Source organism: Plasmodium relictum, assembly GCF_900005765.1.
Source record: "Plasmodium relictum strain SGS1 genome assembly, chromosome: 14".
Taxonomy (NCBI): domain Eukaryota; phylum Apicomplexa; class Aconoidasida; order Haemosporida; family Plasmodiidae; genus Plasmodium; species Plasmodium relictum.
Window position 1 is genome coordinate 1,652,046 of NC_041692.1, and position 16,587 is coordinate 1,668,632.

Consider the following 16,587-nt stretch of genomic DNA (forward strand, 5'->3'; position numbering starts at 1 on the left):
TTTTAGAAGCAACCTCAGTTTTTTTCACTAAGAAAAAAAATAATATTTATATTTGAACATATTCTTTTTTTTTTTTTAATAAATTAAAAAAAAAATTATTTTAAAAATATATTTTTCTCATATTTTTCAGTATTATATATATAAATATACATATATATAGGTCAATTTAAATAATTAAAAATTAAATCATTATATAGTATTTGATAAATTCTTAAAATTTCTTAGTTTTATAATAAATTTAAAAAATGAGTAAAGCTAAAATTTCAATGTTAAAAAATGTTCCTATTCCTTCATCATTTACAATTAATAGAAATATAAGAAGAGTAAGAAAAAAAAAAAAAATAGTTCTAATGTTTTATGTATATAATAATAAATTTTTATGATTTTTTGTATAAATTTATTTTTTATATTTTTTTAGTTTAATATGGCAGAATATGATAGAAAAATATTCTTTTCATTCAATTTGTTTTCTCTTTTTCTGTTTACACTACCAATTCTTTACATATCTAAAGTAAAAATATAAATATAAAAGAAAAGAAAAAAAGAACATCTGAAAGAAAATAATAAATTTAATTTTTTTTATTCTTCTTTTACACATTTATATTTATCATTACTTACCTTTTTTTTTTTTTAGGTTAATTATAATATATGTGAAGAAAATAAGATAATATACGACAAATTAAGTAATAATGGATTAAAGATTACAAAAAGTATTTTTTTACATTGAGAATTAAAAAAAAAAGTCAATACACATTTTCGAAATAACTATGAATATAAGTTTTGGATAAATATATTTCTTACTGTAAATACATTTTTTTTTTTTTAATCAAAAAAAAAAAATATCCATTTAACAATTTTTTCTAAACTTTCTTTTTTTAAACATATATATTTAAATTTCCTTTTTTATTTTTTGTTATGTTTGTAAATATTTTTTAAGATTATCAACTATAGTTAATTTTTTGTTTTTAAATAAATTAAGGTAAAAATGAACTTAATACCTAATTGCAATAAAGAGCGTAAAATATTAATAAATGAGATGAAAAAATTAAAATATAATTATAAAAAAAAATGGAGTATTATCCACATAATAAAAGATATTAGAAATGAATTAATTCATAAAAAATTAATAGTATTTAATTTATCTTATTTTAATATGCTTTCTTTGATGATTATCTTTTCTTTAAAATACGTTGTATTAGTAAAAATAGTACTTATTATTCTTAGTTTTTTATATTTGAGATATTTAATTCATTATCTTCTTCTGTTTTTATATAATTATAATCTTCACAAATTTAGTGAAGTGATAAAACTACTATATAAATATGAATATACACAAATTATAAATGGCAATAGTAAAAACATAAATATAATTATAGATGATTTATACTATAGTATATATAAGATAATAAAGTCTATTTTGTGTGTATACTTTTTTTTTATGAGAAATGTTTTTTCCTATTTGTTTGAATGTAATAATACAGAAGAAGTAAATAATACCTTTTGCTCTAAAAATTTAAAAAAATTATGTTATTTAAAAGATTTTTATTTTCATTTATATATAGTACTTTTTGATTTAAAAATAAAAAAGAGCCATTCAGAAAAGGAAGAAAAGAGAAATCTTTATAAAAATATAAGAAATATATTCAAAGAAAAATATAAGAATGAATACGAAATGATGAAAGTAAGTGAAAACAATCTTTTAATATTTTATTTTTACCAATCTTTTTATGATGCAATAAAATGTGTGTTTTATTTTTCGCATTTTCTCATTTTCATAACTATATCTATATTTTATCTTTCAAAAAGTTACTTTATTTTATCATCCTATAAAAATATTTTAAAAAAAAAAAACAATTTAGTGCTTATAGAAGATGAAAAAATAAATAAACAAAACATTTTAGGAAGCAAAAATGAAATAGTATTACTCTTGATAGACTCTTTAATTCTTTTGAAATCTATTCAGAAAAATGATGAAGACGATGAAAATTATAACTTAATAGAAAATAAATTATATAATTCAATAAATTTAATAAAATCAATAAAAAGTAAGATAACAAAAAAAATAGAAACAAAAAGTTATCTTCTAAACAATAATGTGCAAAGAAAAAATATAGAAGATAATAGCAAAAATAATTTCATTAATTTCTTACCTTATGAAGAAAAAAATGTGTATGAAATCGAAAGTAAATTAATTGAAAACAACATTATTGAAAAGAATGAAGAAGACAGAAATTTAACTTATGACATTTATTATTATGATAATAAAGAATCTGAAAATTATGAAAATAAAAAAAATAAAAATAAACAAAATAATTATACAGTACCGAGTCATGCTAATAGCAGAACAGTTAATAAAGAAGAATTAAATGAACTAAATGAATTAAAAAAATTTAATCCAAATTCATATATTTACAAATATAGAAATAACAAAAATGAGGCAGAATATAAAGAAAAAGATTGTGTTAACTCGTACAACAAAGATAAATCTAAAGAACTATGTATTGATAATTTGCTAAAAGAATTAAGAATGAGATTTAAAAAAAATAGAAATTACAAATATGTGAAGAAAACCTTATGCTATGATTCCAACAAAAATGATTTCTGTATAAAAAAACTTTCATCATATGATATCCAAATGTTAAATGAATATGACAAGTGTACAGAAGAGACTAAGAAACAAAAGAAAATTGTTGAGAATTTTAACGAAAATAAATATGTTCAAGAGATAGTATCAGATAAAACCATTATGCAGAATAATTATATAAATAATCAAGAATATCAAGAAACATGTGAATTGGATGACTTAAAACCAATAGAAAATATTTCATCCTTCAGAGAGAAAATTGCTGCATCTATCTTACAAAGAAACCCTATTGAGAAATAATTACTAATTTTTTTTTTTTAATAAAATTTTTTTTTAAAAACTTATATATTTTTAAAATATTTGTCAAAATGTAAATCAAAATGTAAATAAATTAATAAATTATTAAACAATGGTGTGTACTACAAATAATATATAATAAATGAACAATAATAAATAAGGTATATTCAATACACCTACATATATATATGTATATTATCTTAATATTTTTATATTATTTTTTTTATTTAAAATAGGAAAAAAAATAAAAATAAAATAAAAAATATAAGAAACTTAATATATACGTTTTATTCCTCAAGGGTAACTACTTTTTTATCTTTGCTCACAATATTCATGAATTCAAAAGTGTATGAATTCATTTTATCAGAGTAATTCTATAAAAAAAAAGAAAAATAATTACAAAATCATTTTTTTATTTTTTATATGTTATATTAAAATGCTCCAATGCTTTCTATTATTTTATTCAACTTTATATTTTTACGTACTAATAATAGTATAGTATCCAAATGATTTAATGGTGTATATGCTAAAATATTATAAGAGAGATATTTTCTAAAAAAAAAATATATATGCAAATAATTATTAAAAGAAAATTTTATATATAATTTTTATACAATGTTATGTTATTTAAAATTAATATTTTATTTTTCTCATTCTAATTTGTTTTCATTTTTATTTTATTTTTAATATATACAATTATTTATACTTATTTATATTTTAATTTATTTATACATATATCTATATATATTTATTAAGTTATTTATTAATCTTCTTATTTTGTTATGATTACTTATCATTAGGAGTGATAAAATCATCTTCTTTTTCGTTACATAATGTAAAAAGTTCTTCATTTTTTAAATTATAATAAAAACCATTTCTCTTCTTATACATGTTATATCTCATTTCTTTCAAAATATACACGTCAGGGAATATCGATTTATAATATTTTTTTTTATTGTCATCATTATTATTATTATTATCGTATTTTTGAATTGTTGCTTGAATAGAAGAATTCAGAGCTATGAAGCTTTTATAATAACTTTTATTATAATAATAATTAATATTAACATTCATTACACCTTGAAATGTACACTTCTTTATATCACCTGTATTACTGTTTTTTAATTTCATTATTTTCCAATTTTCATAATTAAACAACACATCAAAAGAATTTTCTTCATTTTTATTTGTTAATAAGTAGATTTCATTAAATAGAGAAAATATATAAAACATACATTCGTTATTCTCTTTCATATCTGTATTTAACTCATCATTTTTATTAAAACTCGATACCCTTTCTTTTGATTCATTAGGACCAATAAAGTTGTTTTTTTCATTTTTAAATAAATCATTAATAATTAAATTATGTTTTAAATCATAAGATAATTTATTCATGTAAGAATCGTAAATATTATTAAAATATTCAAAACAATACAAATTAAATATCAATTTTAAATATTTATATTCATATTCCTTAATATATGGATTAGTATTATTTAAATCATACTTTTTTATTTCAACCAAACTTAATAGGCATGAACCATATATAAGAATATGAGAATTATTAATTATAGTCATTTTTAAAGTACTTAAGTATTTGTCTAAACTTTCATTATTAATGGCATTCTTTTCTCCTATTTGATTTTCATCACTAGTAGTATTAATTTTGTTATTAAAATTTATATGATTATAACTTTTAATAAAAAAATTTAAAAAATCTTTATTATTAATTACATTATTTATAAGTATATAAGTGGTATATTTATAAATTGGTTTAGATAAAAAATTAACTATAGTTAATAATAAATAATGGTTTCCATTTATTAATGCATAAGCTAAATAGGAGAAATAACTTATACTGCTAGGTAAAAAACAAATTTTTAATATTTTAAAGGAAGGATTGGAATAAAATTCATTCATGATATATTCTTCTTTCTTTAATTCTATTAGAAAACTGGAAAAAGAAATATTTTTTTTTTTATTAATTTCTTTGAATTTTGTATCATCTTTAATTTTATCAATTTGATTATATAATTCTGTCTTTAATTTGGTCCCTTCTATTTCTATTACTTCCTTTTTATAATTTAATTCTTTCTCTTTTTTAAAAACATCTTCTAAATTACTTAAAACATATATGTTTTTATATATATGAATGAACATATTTAAGTTTTCTTCACTAAAAACATCATATTGTTCTTTTGCCTCAAACTCTGTATTTTCGTTTCTAATTATGTCTTCTTTTTTACAATTATTTACAAAATTATCACATTTTTGTCTTACATTATCTACTTTTTTTTGCAATTGAGAATCATATCTATTACTTTTATATAATAGAGGCAAATTTGTTTTAGGTAAGTTTTCATTGCTGTGTTTTATTGACTTAATTTTTTTTTTTATAAATTTTTTAATAGTTTTTAAATTAGGGTAAGTAAATATAATTAAATTTAAGTTTTTGTCAATACCTATGAAAATATTCTTGTACAAATTATGTTGATTAATACAATGAAAATCTCTTGACATATAGAATATATCTTTCTTTTTTTTTTTTAATCTTAAGTTCTCATTTAATACTTTTTTCCCGTTTTCTAAAATATTTTTATTACAATTTTCACTATACTTGTTTTCTTTTAAATTACAAAATTTTTCAAAATATGTATTATCATTCAAATCGTTTTCATTTGTTTCTATTGAGGAATATTCACTTTTTTCTTTATAGTTATTTATTTTTTCATTTTTTATGGGGTACAATTTTTTTGCTTTAATATTATCATAACTTAAAACATATTGTCTGTCTATTCTTTGATAATTGTAGAAAATGTTGTAAAAATATAATTTTTTATTTATATATATTATAACCCAGTCTAGATTATTATAAATATAATGATAATTATCAGGTGTACTAACAAATATTTCTGTTATTGCGTTTTGTAAACCTTGTGATTCTCCATTATCATGTATCAAATTGATTAACTCTTCTTTATCATTAATTGTATCATATGTTTCATTTTTTATATTAAGCCCTTCCACCTTATCTTCTAACGAATTTAATTTATTTTCTAATTCTTTATTTTGAGAAATTTTTTTAATTATCAGTTTTTCTTCTATCTCTCCTTTGCTATTTTTAATTGTTTCTTCTCTTTTTTTCAATTTACTCAAAAATATATTTTTCTTTGTATTCTTCATTTTTTTAAAAGCAAAATAATATCCTAAATTACAGAAGATTCTATTTAATTTTTTTATATTATAGGAAAATGTCTTTTTTATACTTATCATTGTTTTATAAATTAAATACATTTTATATATATAATCACAAGCTTTTCTTTTCATTTCTTTTTTCTTCTCTAAATATACTCTGTAATACTTATTAATCCAGTTATTTATCTTTATTACTGTTACACATCTTCTTAATCTCATAATTCTTATTTCTTTGAAAACCTCTCTTTTTTTCTCTGAAGATACATTATCATTTAAAAAACAATTGTTATAAAAAAAACAGCTGATCTGTGTATACACGTGTGATTTCATAAATATATAGTTTGTTCCAATCTTAAAATTTTTTGAATCATCAAATAGTCTCATGAAATAATATATTATATCATCTTTAGTGCAGTATTGTAATTCATTAGGTATACAACTATTACATTTCTCTAATAATTTATCTTTCAGTATTTTATGAGATAATCCATTATTTATTATTTTAATCATTTCATTTGCACCACATTGTTTTAATTGAGAATAGACTAAACGCCTTTTAAAATGATCTCTTTCCATATTTTCATTTGGTAAGATACATCTTATGTAATACATATCCGTTTTTTGTAAATTATTAAACAATCTATCTAGTTCTTTTATATACTTTTTACTAACACTTAATATATTATTCTTGTTATTACTGTTAGATCCAGGTATGTTATATACCATTGAAGAAGCACTTAAATTTATTTTTTGTATGTTCTTGCTTACTAAAGTATTTGGAGTAACACTGTTATATTTTCTATTATTATTCATATCAACTTTTAAAAAACTTTTATTGTTTAATTTATTTATTGTTAACTCTCCTTTTTCGTTCGAAGTGATATTTATAGAATCATTCTTTTCATTTTCCAAGTTCTTTTTGTTATTTTCTAGGGAGTTTCTCTCATTTTCTACTGATATTTGATTATTTAAATTTATTAAATTATTCTTTGATTTAAATCTTGTTTCAAAATTTTCACATGTATAATATTTATCTTTATTCTTTTTCAATTTTATGTTTTCTTGTTTTTTATCATCGTTTATGGTTTCACTTTCTTCTTTTTCTTTTTCCTTTTTTTCTTTATCTGTATTTTTGTCAACTCCACCATCTTCAAGTTTATTCTCATTTTCTAATTCATTATCTCCTCTTAAAAATATATTTGTTGATGTTTTAATAAGATTTTCTATTTCTACTTCAATTTTGTCACTATTTTTATGTATCCAGTTATTTATATTATAAGTTACATGTCCAGCATAATGCTTTATAAAAAATTTATTTTTTTTTATATTCTGCTTTTTTTTCGTATATTTATTATCTTTATTATTTAAAAAACCATAAACGTTATTTTCAAGATAATTGTTTTCATTATTTAACAAGTAAGTAAAAAAATGATCATCTACCTTTTTTTGTCCACTACTATTAAGCTTAGTTATATCATCCAAGTTTGCAAATATTTTCTCAATAAAAGTAATAGTTTCTTTATAATTAGGAATTTTTATATCATTCCATAGTAAATTTTCTGACTTGTATATTATTTTTTCTTTTTCAATTTCATTGTTAATGTAATAATTATTTAATTTTTCATTTGCTAAATTAATACATAATTGTTCAAAATTATTACACGATAATTCCTCGAATCCATATAAATCTAAAATTGATATAATATTAGTATTGGATGCATATATTTTTTCATTTATTATATATTCTTTTTCTTCATTACTTAAATTTGTTATATTTATATCATTTATTATTCTATCAAATAAGTTTTTATATATTACTTTTATTAATGTATGTAAAGTAGATAATGAATTATCTTTATTTCTATGTGTTCTAATTTTCTCGAATGAGACATTAATATTCTTATATTTAATTGTACTTTGTAAATCATTTAAGTTTATTTTTAAACATTCACATGCATTTTTATAACTTTCATTCATTAAATCATCCTCATTAGGATCAATTTCTCCTAGATGTATTATCCCAGCTATAACATCATAAAATTGATTAATTTTATTTTCATCGTAATTTATATAACGTAATCCATTCAATAGAAATTCAAAATTTTTTTTATCTTTATGTCGATCTCTTTCTATTGAATCATTTTTTTCTATTTTATGAGTTCTCTTTAAATTCTTCATTTTATATGCATCATTATTCAAAAGATTATAATAATGAATATCTCTAATCAGATTTCTTTTCTTCAATTGTTCATCGGTTAAACCCCAAATTAACTGATAAAAAACATGAAAATTTCTCTCCCCAGTATTTTGAGTAATACACCTATTTATCTCTAGTAAAAGTATTAATATTTTAATATTGGAAAAACAATAATAAAATATAGTATCATCTTTTTTTTTTTTTTCTTCAAATATTAAATCATTAATTCTTCCACATCTACTACTATTACTATTTTTTATAGTTTTTGCATTACTCATAGACTCTATAATATTATTAATGTAAATGAGTTTGTCAATTCGTTCATAATTTATAGCTTCACTCATTTTACTAGAACCATATATGTTTGTTCTATTTTCATCTATACTTTCATTTTTATCTTTTACATTTTTCATTTTCGAGTTATTAACGTCTGTTAATTTTTTACAATCTGATATTAATTCATTGTTTTCTTTTATTTCATTTTCATCTTCATCCTCTGAATTTTCATTTAAATAAGAGTTCATGTTTTTATATATCTTATTTTTATTGGTATTGTTTTTATGAAAAAAAATATAATGAAAATACTTAAAAAGAAACTTACAATTTTCTGTTTTTCCACTACCACTATGACCAGAAACAATAATTGTTTGTCTTTTTTTTTTTAATATCATATTCTTATACGCCATATTACCAATATCATAAATGTGTGCTTGAAAATCTCTATTATCATTTATTTTGTTATTTTTAAATTTATTTAAATAAATATTCATGCATTCAATATCATAAAGTCCCTTAATTTGTTTATATGGATTAATAGCTAACAGTAATGAAGCATGAAATGTATAAATTTTATTTTTTTTGTATCTGTTTTTTAAATTTTCCATAACATTTTCCTCATTTAATTGTAGTATATCTATATTGTTTTCACTATCAACTTCAATTTCATCTTTTAAGCATCTTGTTACTTTATCTGAGGGTATATTTTCAAATATGTTACCTTTTCCTAACAAGAGAAAAAATATATATATTTAAATACTATATGTCTTATAAAATATTATCTATATAAATTTTTTTTTTATTTACTAACGTTCAAGGTTATATGTATTCTCCAATTTATTAAATGCAAATATTTTCATTTTTTTGTATACATTATTATAAAAATACCATACATGAGTATTGGAATATACTTCTTCTTTTTCTTTGTTTTCTAGAAACAAATTTTCTTTAAGCTTCTTTTCATTTTTTATAAAATCTTTTTTTTCTTCAATTTTGATATTTGATATGTTAGAATAATAAAAAGTCTCATTGCTCTTGAATTTTAGCAAATCCATAAGTTTACACTTTTTATTTTTTAAAGAAAATATGAAAATACTTAATCGATATTCTATCAAAACTTTTGGTACTTTAAATAATTATGCAAACTTTACTTATTTTCACTTGTTTATATAAAACAATAAATTAAAAATTTTCTTGTTTTTCAATAAATAAAGTAGTTGTAAAAATTATAAACCCACAATTGTTTCTCTTCAATAAAACACAGAAAAAAAAAAAAAAAGACATAAATATATTTATACATAAAAATGTGTATTTGTAAATTTATATGTAAATTCATTAATAAAAATTTCATTCATTACTTTAACGAAGAATTAATGAACTTTTATAAAACATAATTTTTTTTGTGGATATATAAAAATCAAAAATATAGTAATAATAATGTGAAAATTTTTATTTAAAATCTTTTTTATTAAAAGATGATACACTTATATTTATATAATTAATTTAATTAATGTTATACATTGTAGAATATATAAATATATATATTTATATTTTTTTCTAAAATATATCATGTATAGACATATAAAATTATAGTAATTTCTTTTTAGTGTATTGAATAAAAGCAATGAATTTTGTATTTTTCACTTTTAAAATTTATTAAATAAATATAGAAAAGTGAAAGGAAATAAAAACATATAAGATTATAAATTAAAATGCAAAAAAAAAAAATAAGAATACATTTTTTTTTATATTATACATTTTAAAGAATACAATGAATTTAAAATTTTTAATGAAATTTTGCTTTTTTATACTACATTTTTAGAGTACTCTCCTTTTTGTTTTTAATTAAAAAATTTTAATAATTATTTGGAATTCATCATTGAAAATAGGAAAATTTAAAAAATATAATATGAACAGCTAATATAAAAAAAAAAAAAAAAAAAAAATAGGTATTAATGCGTTCAGAATTGTTCTGATTTTTCTTAGTCTTTTTTTTTTTTTCTACACAGTTATAATAGTTTTGTTTTTAATATTATTCTGGAATTGTTTTTGATATCATTCATAAAATATTATTTCTATTAATATTATTATTATTATTATAGTTATATTATATCACTATTTGGTAATGAATTAATTAGCATATTAATTTTTTGTAATAAATTAAATAATTTGTATGGTTAAAAAGGTGCAAAAGTATTATAGAACTAAAGCCAACATTATTATATTGATAAAGATCTTATATAATAATTTTTCATAAAAATTGCCATATGAAAAAAAAAAATATGAATATATTTATAAATGTATTAAAAGATATATTTATTTTATTAAATTTATATAATAATTTTGTAATATTTTTTTTCATCACTAAATGTAACATGTGTGTGCATAGATATGTGCACACCATGGTAAAAAATTTTGTGTAATAAAAAAAAATTAAATATTATTTTATTTATTTATCATTTTTTTTATTTTATTGTTTCTAATGTAAAATAAACGATTAAATTTGTTTTCATTTTTTATATACGATAATTAAAAAAATATAAAATTTTTTTCCTGTAAAAAATAAAAAATGTAAATATATCAATATGAATATTTTATTTACTTTTTCTTTTGTTATGAATTCTTCTATCTTCAGTTATTTTAATTTTTAGTTTTTTTTTTTTTATTCTTTTAGGGTTACAAGTAATATTAAAACTCTGTAAGTTAAATATATAAATAATAACAACATGAATGTATATAAAGGACAAATTAAAATGCTTATATCTGTAATTTAATTATTAATATTTTTTCTAATTATATGAAAATATATAAAACTGAAATTAATGTAGAAATTTAAAAAAAAAATATATAAAAATGTTGTTTTTTAAAAATATATTTATATAAAAATTATTGCATTTATTTTAGACAATTTCTGTATATATTTTAATAATTTATTTTCTAAAATAAGGAAAACCTTAAGTTATCTGTATTCTACATATTTTACATATGGAAAATAGCATATTTTTGTTTTTTATTAATTACTTGGAAATTCTTTTTTTCATTTAATTTTACGAATTTTTTCTTTAACTATATCTAAATTAATTTTTACAGTAAATATTATCCTATTTTAATTTTTATATAAATTTCTTTTATATCAAGAAATGCTTTATTTTAATTAAATTTCTATATAAGCTACTTTTTTTTTTATGGAATAAGGGGAAAATTAAAAAAAAACAAGTGTAAATGAAATTAAATGTTTATTTTAAAATTAAGAAATTTACATATATATTAAAATGAAAAATACAAAAAAAAAGTTTTATCTTTTCATTTACTTCTTCATGAGTATCTTTATGATTAGATTTATTTCTTTTTTTGGAAGCAACATAAGCTATTTCACTACGAGAGTTTTCAGTTTTCAGCATATTTTTCTTTGATGAAAAAAAGGTATTTTCCATAGATACTTCTAAATAGCTATACCAAGGATAGTTCTGATAAAATTTGTATATATTTATATTATCGTCAAGTAAATTTTTATTTAAAAAATGTATTTTGTTATTATCATGATAAATAATCTCATTTATATTGGTAATATTATTCGACATATATTGGTAATCATCTTCTACTCTTTTAATTTCTTTTCTTTCCTAGTGATATAAAATAATTCAAATAAAAAAAATTTTATATGTAAAGGGTCATTTGTTTTAAGTATCAATAAAAAAGTAAATCTAAAATTGTAACTTTCATAATAGAGCATATGACATTATTGTAAATGTGTATCATGTCTTCAAAAAAATCATGTTCTTCTTTAAGTAAATATAATACCTAATTAAAATATATTTTTAAAATCCAATAAAAAATTAAAATTTTTTTATATTATATATAAATTATAATTTTTTAAAATATATTTACATAAAAATATAATCCAAAATTTTTACATTTTCATTATGCTTCAATAAATATTTATTGAACTGTATTTATACTATTAATATTTACACTATATTTCACTATTATTATTTTTCCCTATGATTATCATTATTCTTTCTAATTCATTTATTTTATTTTATTTATTTATTTTATTATTTTTTTTTTCATTACATCACTTTTAACTGAATCCTTATAATTTATGAAATGCTTATAAATAAAATTTTTTCTATATGTTAATATTTCTTCATTCTATATATCATTTACGAAATTTTTTTTTTTTATTATAAATTAGAAAAAAAAAAAGAATATTTATTTGAAATTAATGATATATTAAACTGTTTGAAAATTACCTCCTCTTTGTCTTCATTATATTTTGTACATTTTTCATAAACTTCACAAATGTTACTTATTTTATTATTATTATTGTAAAATACAATAATTATTTTATTTTCCGGTATTAAAAATACCTTTTTATGTATTGCATTATTCATATTCTTAAATAAAAAAGAATAAAATATAATGAAATAATTTAAAAATAAAAAATATCAGGTTTTTTAAAAAAGTTGATCTAGGTATTTTTATTTTATTAATGAACCTTATTTTTATATTTCACAGTAATTTTTGTTACATAATATTCATTTCCTTCAAAACTCTGAGAAATAATACATAATTAATATTTTTTTTGTAATTATATGTGCATATTTATATATATATTTCTTATTATATGTAATAATATATACTTGTAGCTTGTAATTTGTTTTAATATTCTCTGAAAGTTTCATAGATCTATATATTACACTAAGAAAAGTATAATAAATTATTATATTTATTTACAAAAATAAAAAAGAAAAAATATATTTTTCTCTTGTTTCTGTACTTATCGTTTCTGTTCACGAAATATTCCATCAATTTGTAATTTTTTATCTGAAATTGATAGTTGGGAATTGTTATGTTATTTTTACCGAGATTTTTTTATTATTATTTTATTTTATTCTTTTACCTCTAAGTAATTTATTAATCCATCTGACCTAAAATAAGACAAAAATTTACATAAAAAATTATTTATGGGTATGTATATATATTCATATATATATATATATATATATATATATTTTTCACCTATTTGAATAAAATTTGAAATATGAATAAAAACCTATTTTCTTTTATAAGGAAAAAAAAAGGAATAAAATAATTACAATATATTTCCTTTTAACTTTCATAAGTAAAATATTCTTATTTATATACTTGTTCTAATTTTTTTAAAAACTGGTGGCTATAATCATCATAATATTCAATAACTTTAAATTTTTGTGGTAAATATATTTTAGCTGTTTTTTTATCTCTGAATATATGAATATATTAATATGTAAATTTATTTTTAATATTTATTAATAAAAACTTTTGAGTTTTTTTTTTTTTAGAAAGTTTCTTTGCCTTCTATATTTATAAAAGCTACAAGTATAATCGACACTTGTATAATATTTATTCTCATAATGAGTATGCATTTCTATTAATCCATCATGCTAAATTAAAAAAAAAAAGGTGCAAATAATTTAAGTAGGTAATTATAAATATATCTCAAGGTTTTATATTATTATTATTATTATAATTTTATTATTTTATTTTTTTTTTTTTTTGCATATTAAAATTAACTTGTAAAAAATCTCCGTATTCATCTTTTTTGCAGTTCTCATAAAAAGTTATATTACATCCTATATATACAAATTCATGTTAAAAAATGAAAAAAAATTTATATGAGTGGATACTCTAAAAAATATAATACTAATAATATATACCAAGAGGATATTTTAAAAGAAATCTGTCTTTTCTAATTCTATAAAATTTATTTTCAACAATAGGGTTTAAATTCTTTTGTAAAAAAAGAAAGAAATATATACATATATATATATAATAGAAAGTGTTATTTAAAATAATAAAATTTAAATATTTTTTCTAGAATTTTTTTTTCACTTTATTTTTAATTTCTTCATAAAAGGCAGGTATAAAATATTCCTTATTTTTAATCTCTGATACCAATATTTTCATATTTTCAGTTTTATTTATGTTAATCTTTACAAAAAAAAAAAAAAAAAAAATATTTATATAAAGTTATAAAGTTTAAATAAAATAAAACAAAAAAAATTCCTACGTAAATATTTTTTTCGTTCCATAAGTAAAAAATAGATTTATAAGGGCAGTTATCAATATCATATTCTCTACCTTTTAAGGGAAAAAAAAAAATAATAATAAATTAATTACACATTCAACGGTTAATAATTAAATAGGAAACAAAATAATGCACCTGACGACATTTCTATAAAAATATCCTTTTTTAGATCTAAACTTTTTTTTATAAGTATCCACATATGAACATAAAAATCATTTTCAGAAATTATTTGTTTTTCTTCAAATTCAATATTTCTTAACTTCAATTTCTTTTTTTTTTTTTAAATACAAAAAAATGTGTATTATTTCACATGCACGTAATTTTATAATTTTTTTTTTTTCTTTTTCTATTTACTGGGCTTTGGTTAACTTTTAATATTTTTTTATATTTTTTCTTTTTTTCTTTTATTTCGGTCATGTCTTCCTAAATAAAATTTTATTCAAATTTATTTTTATATTATATTATTCAATTTTGCTTTTATTTTATTTTATTAAATAATAGTAATAATCACTATACATTTTTCTCTTTTGATTGTTCAAATTCTTTTAAATTAAATTTGCAAAATAATTTTTTCTGCATTTTTGTAAATTTTTATAAGATTTATATGTATTCTTGCAATTACAGTTTATTGATTTGATTTTTTTTTTTTTTTTTTTTTTTACATCATTTTTAGAACAAATATAAAAAGGTGCTTCGCCACATACAACATAAGCTTCGTAATTTTTTGCTATAGTATAATTATTTTATATATAGATGAACACTTAAATATTTAATTATATTTAATATTTAATAACTATATAATAAAATTTACTAATAAAAATTATGATAAAAAATAAAATAAAATAACAAAACACATTTATTATTATTTTTCTTTTTACTTCTTAAAGAAGAAACAACTATACTAGATAGGTCTGCGCAATCAGCTATCTGGAATTAAAATAGCAATTTATATAAAAAAATAAAAATAAAATAATAAAAAATTGATATGAAAACCTTCCAATCAAATACAAGTGATACGTCTGGTAAAAGCAATGTTTCAATTTTTTTTTTTAGAAATATTTCATAGGTAAAGTAATTTTTAATTAAGGAATATATCTCTTTATAATTATTTCCCTTACTAAAAATGAGTAAAATTGAATAAAAATTATTAAAATTATTATTATATTCTTTTCTTTAATTTAAAAAATTAAACTTATACGAAAAAAATTATTATAATAAAGATTGAATTGTCTAATATATATTACTCGAATGGAAAAAATATTTGTATTATTGAAGAACATAAGTTTTTTTTGTTTCCATATTCGTCAATAAAAAATTCACAAAACTCAATATTATATTTTTCTTTCAGCTAATAATTATAAATATATATATATATATATAACATTATATAATTTGTGTTTCTATTAATTTATGTTATTCATAGTAACCTTTGTTTTCAAAGTTTTTAGATAATTTAATATAATTTTTTCTTTATTTGATGGTAATATGTTGTTATAATTTTGTATTATTTCTTCTTTATTACTCTTCAAATACTTTTAATAAGAAAAATATACATATATATATATATATATTTTTTCTCATATTTTTTTATATATCTTTTTTAGTTTTAATATTACATCTAAACATCGTTTGAGTTTATTTTTGTTTTTCATTTTTTCACTAATATGTTTCCCAAAAAAATTATAAAGATAATATTATTTTTTAAAAAGGATAAAAAAAAAATTCATGAAAATCTTTAAGTGAAAGGATTTCATTAAGATAATAATTTAAAAAATAGAAAATGCACACACTTATAAAAAAAAAAAAAGATATAAATTAAAATGGTATTGCATACATCAAATAAACATAAAAGAAAAATAATTAAAAACTACTAAAAAAAAAAGTAATAAAAGTTAAATTATAAAAAGAGTATGATAAAGAAAAAAAAGAAAAAAAAAAAAAAAAAAAAAAAAAAAAAAAAAAAAAAAA

The 16,587-nt window shown here is 17.6% G+C and overlaps 4 protein-coding genes across 4 annotated transcripts; 2 read left to right on the forward strand and 2 right to left on the reverse strand.

Annotated features, from left to right (window-relative positions):
- Positions 1-245: 245 nt before the first annotated feature.
- On the forward strand, positions 246-727 carry PRELSG_1445200 (conserved Plasmodium protein, unknown function; the record flags this gene model as incomplete). Its single annotated transcript, XM_028679534.1, has 3 exons — positions 246-323; positions 419-511; positions 635-727. 3 exons carry the CDS (start codon positions 246-248, stop codon positions 725-727), a joined length of 264 nt encoding a protein of 87 aa, XP_028535238.1.
- Positions 728-985: 258 nt separating this feature from the next.
- PRELSG_1445300 (conserved Plasmodium protein, unknown function) lies at positions 986-2,884 on the forward strand (the record flags this gene model as incomplete). Its single annotated transcript, XM_028679535.1, has 1 exon — positions 986-2,884. One exon carries the CDS (start codon positions 986-988, stop codon positions 2,882-2,884), a length of 1,899 nt encoding a protein of 632 aa, XP_028535239.1.
- Positions 2,885-3,168: 284 nt separating this feature from the next.
- Positions 3,169-9,604, reverse strand: MyoD (myosin D, putative; the record flags this gene model as incomplete). The annotated part of the gene is made up of 4 exons (XM_028679536.1): positions 3,169-3,255; positions 3,367-3,433; positions 3,672-9,276; positions 9,361-9,604. The coding sequence occupies 4 exons, from the start codon at positions 9,602-9,604 to the stop codon at positions 3,169-3,171; spliced, it is 6,003 nt and encodes a 2,000-aa protein (XP_028535240.1).
- A 2,181-nt stretch (positions 9,605-11,785) lies between these two features.
- Positions 11,786-16,271, reverse strand: PRELSG_1445500 (conserved Plasmodium protein, unknown function; the record flags this gene model as incomplete). Its single annotated transcript, XM_028679537.1, has 24 exons — positions 11,786-12,172; positions 12,267-12,350; positions 12,624-12,701; positions 12,803-12,946; positions 13,048-13,104; positions 13,193-13,250; positions 13,330-13,376; positions 13,453-13,480; positions 13,572-13,612; positions 13,698-13,794; positions 13,887-13,975; positions 14,106-14,164; positions 14,249-14,321; positions 14,424-14,522; positions 14,602-14,672; positions 14,755-14,878; positions 14,974-15,042; positions 15,136-15,192; positions 15,282-15,346; positions 15,498-15,546; positions 15,613-15,736; positions 15,864-15,967; positions 16,047-16,151; positions 16,236-16,271. 24 exons carry the CDS (start codon positions 16,269-16,271, stop codon positions 11,786-11,788), a joined length of 2,145 nt encoding a protein of 714 aa, XP_028535241.1.
- Positions 16,272-16,587: the final 316 nt, after the last annotated feature.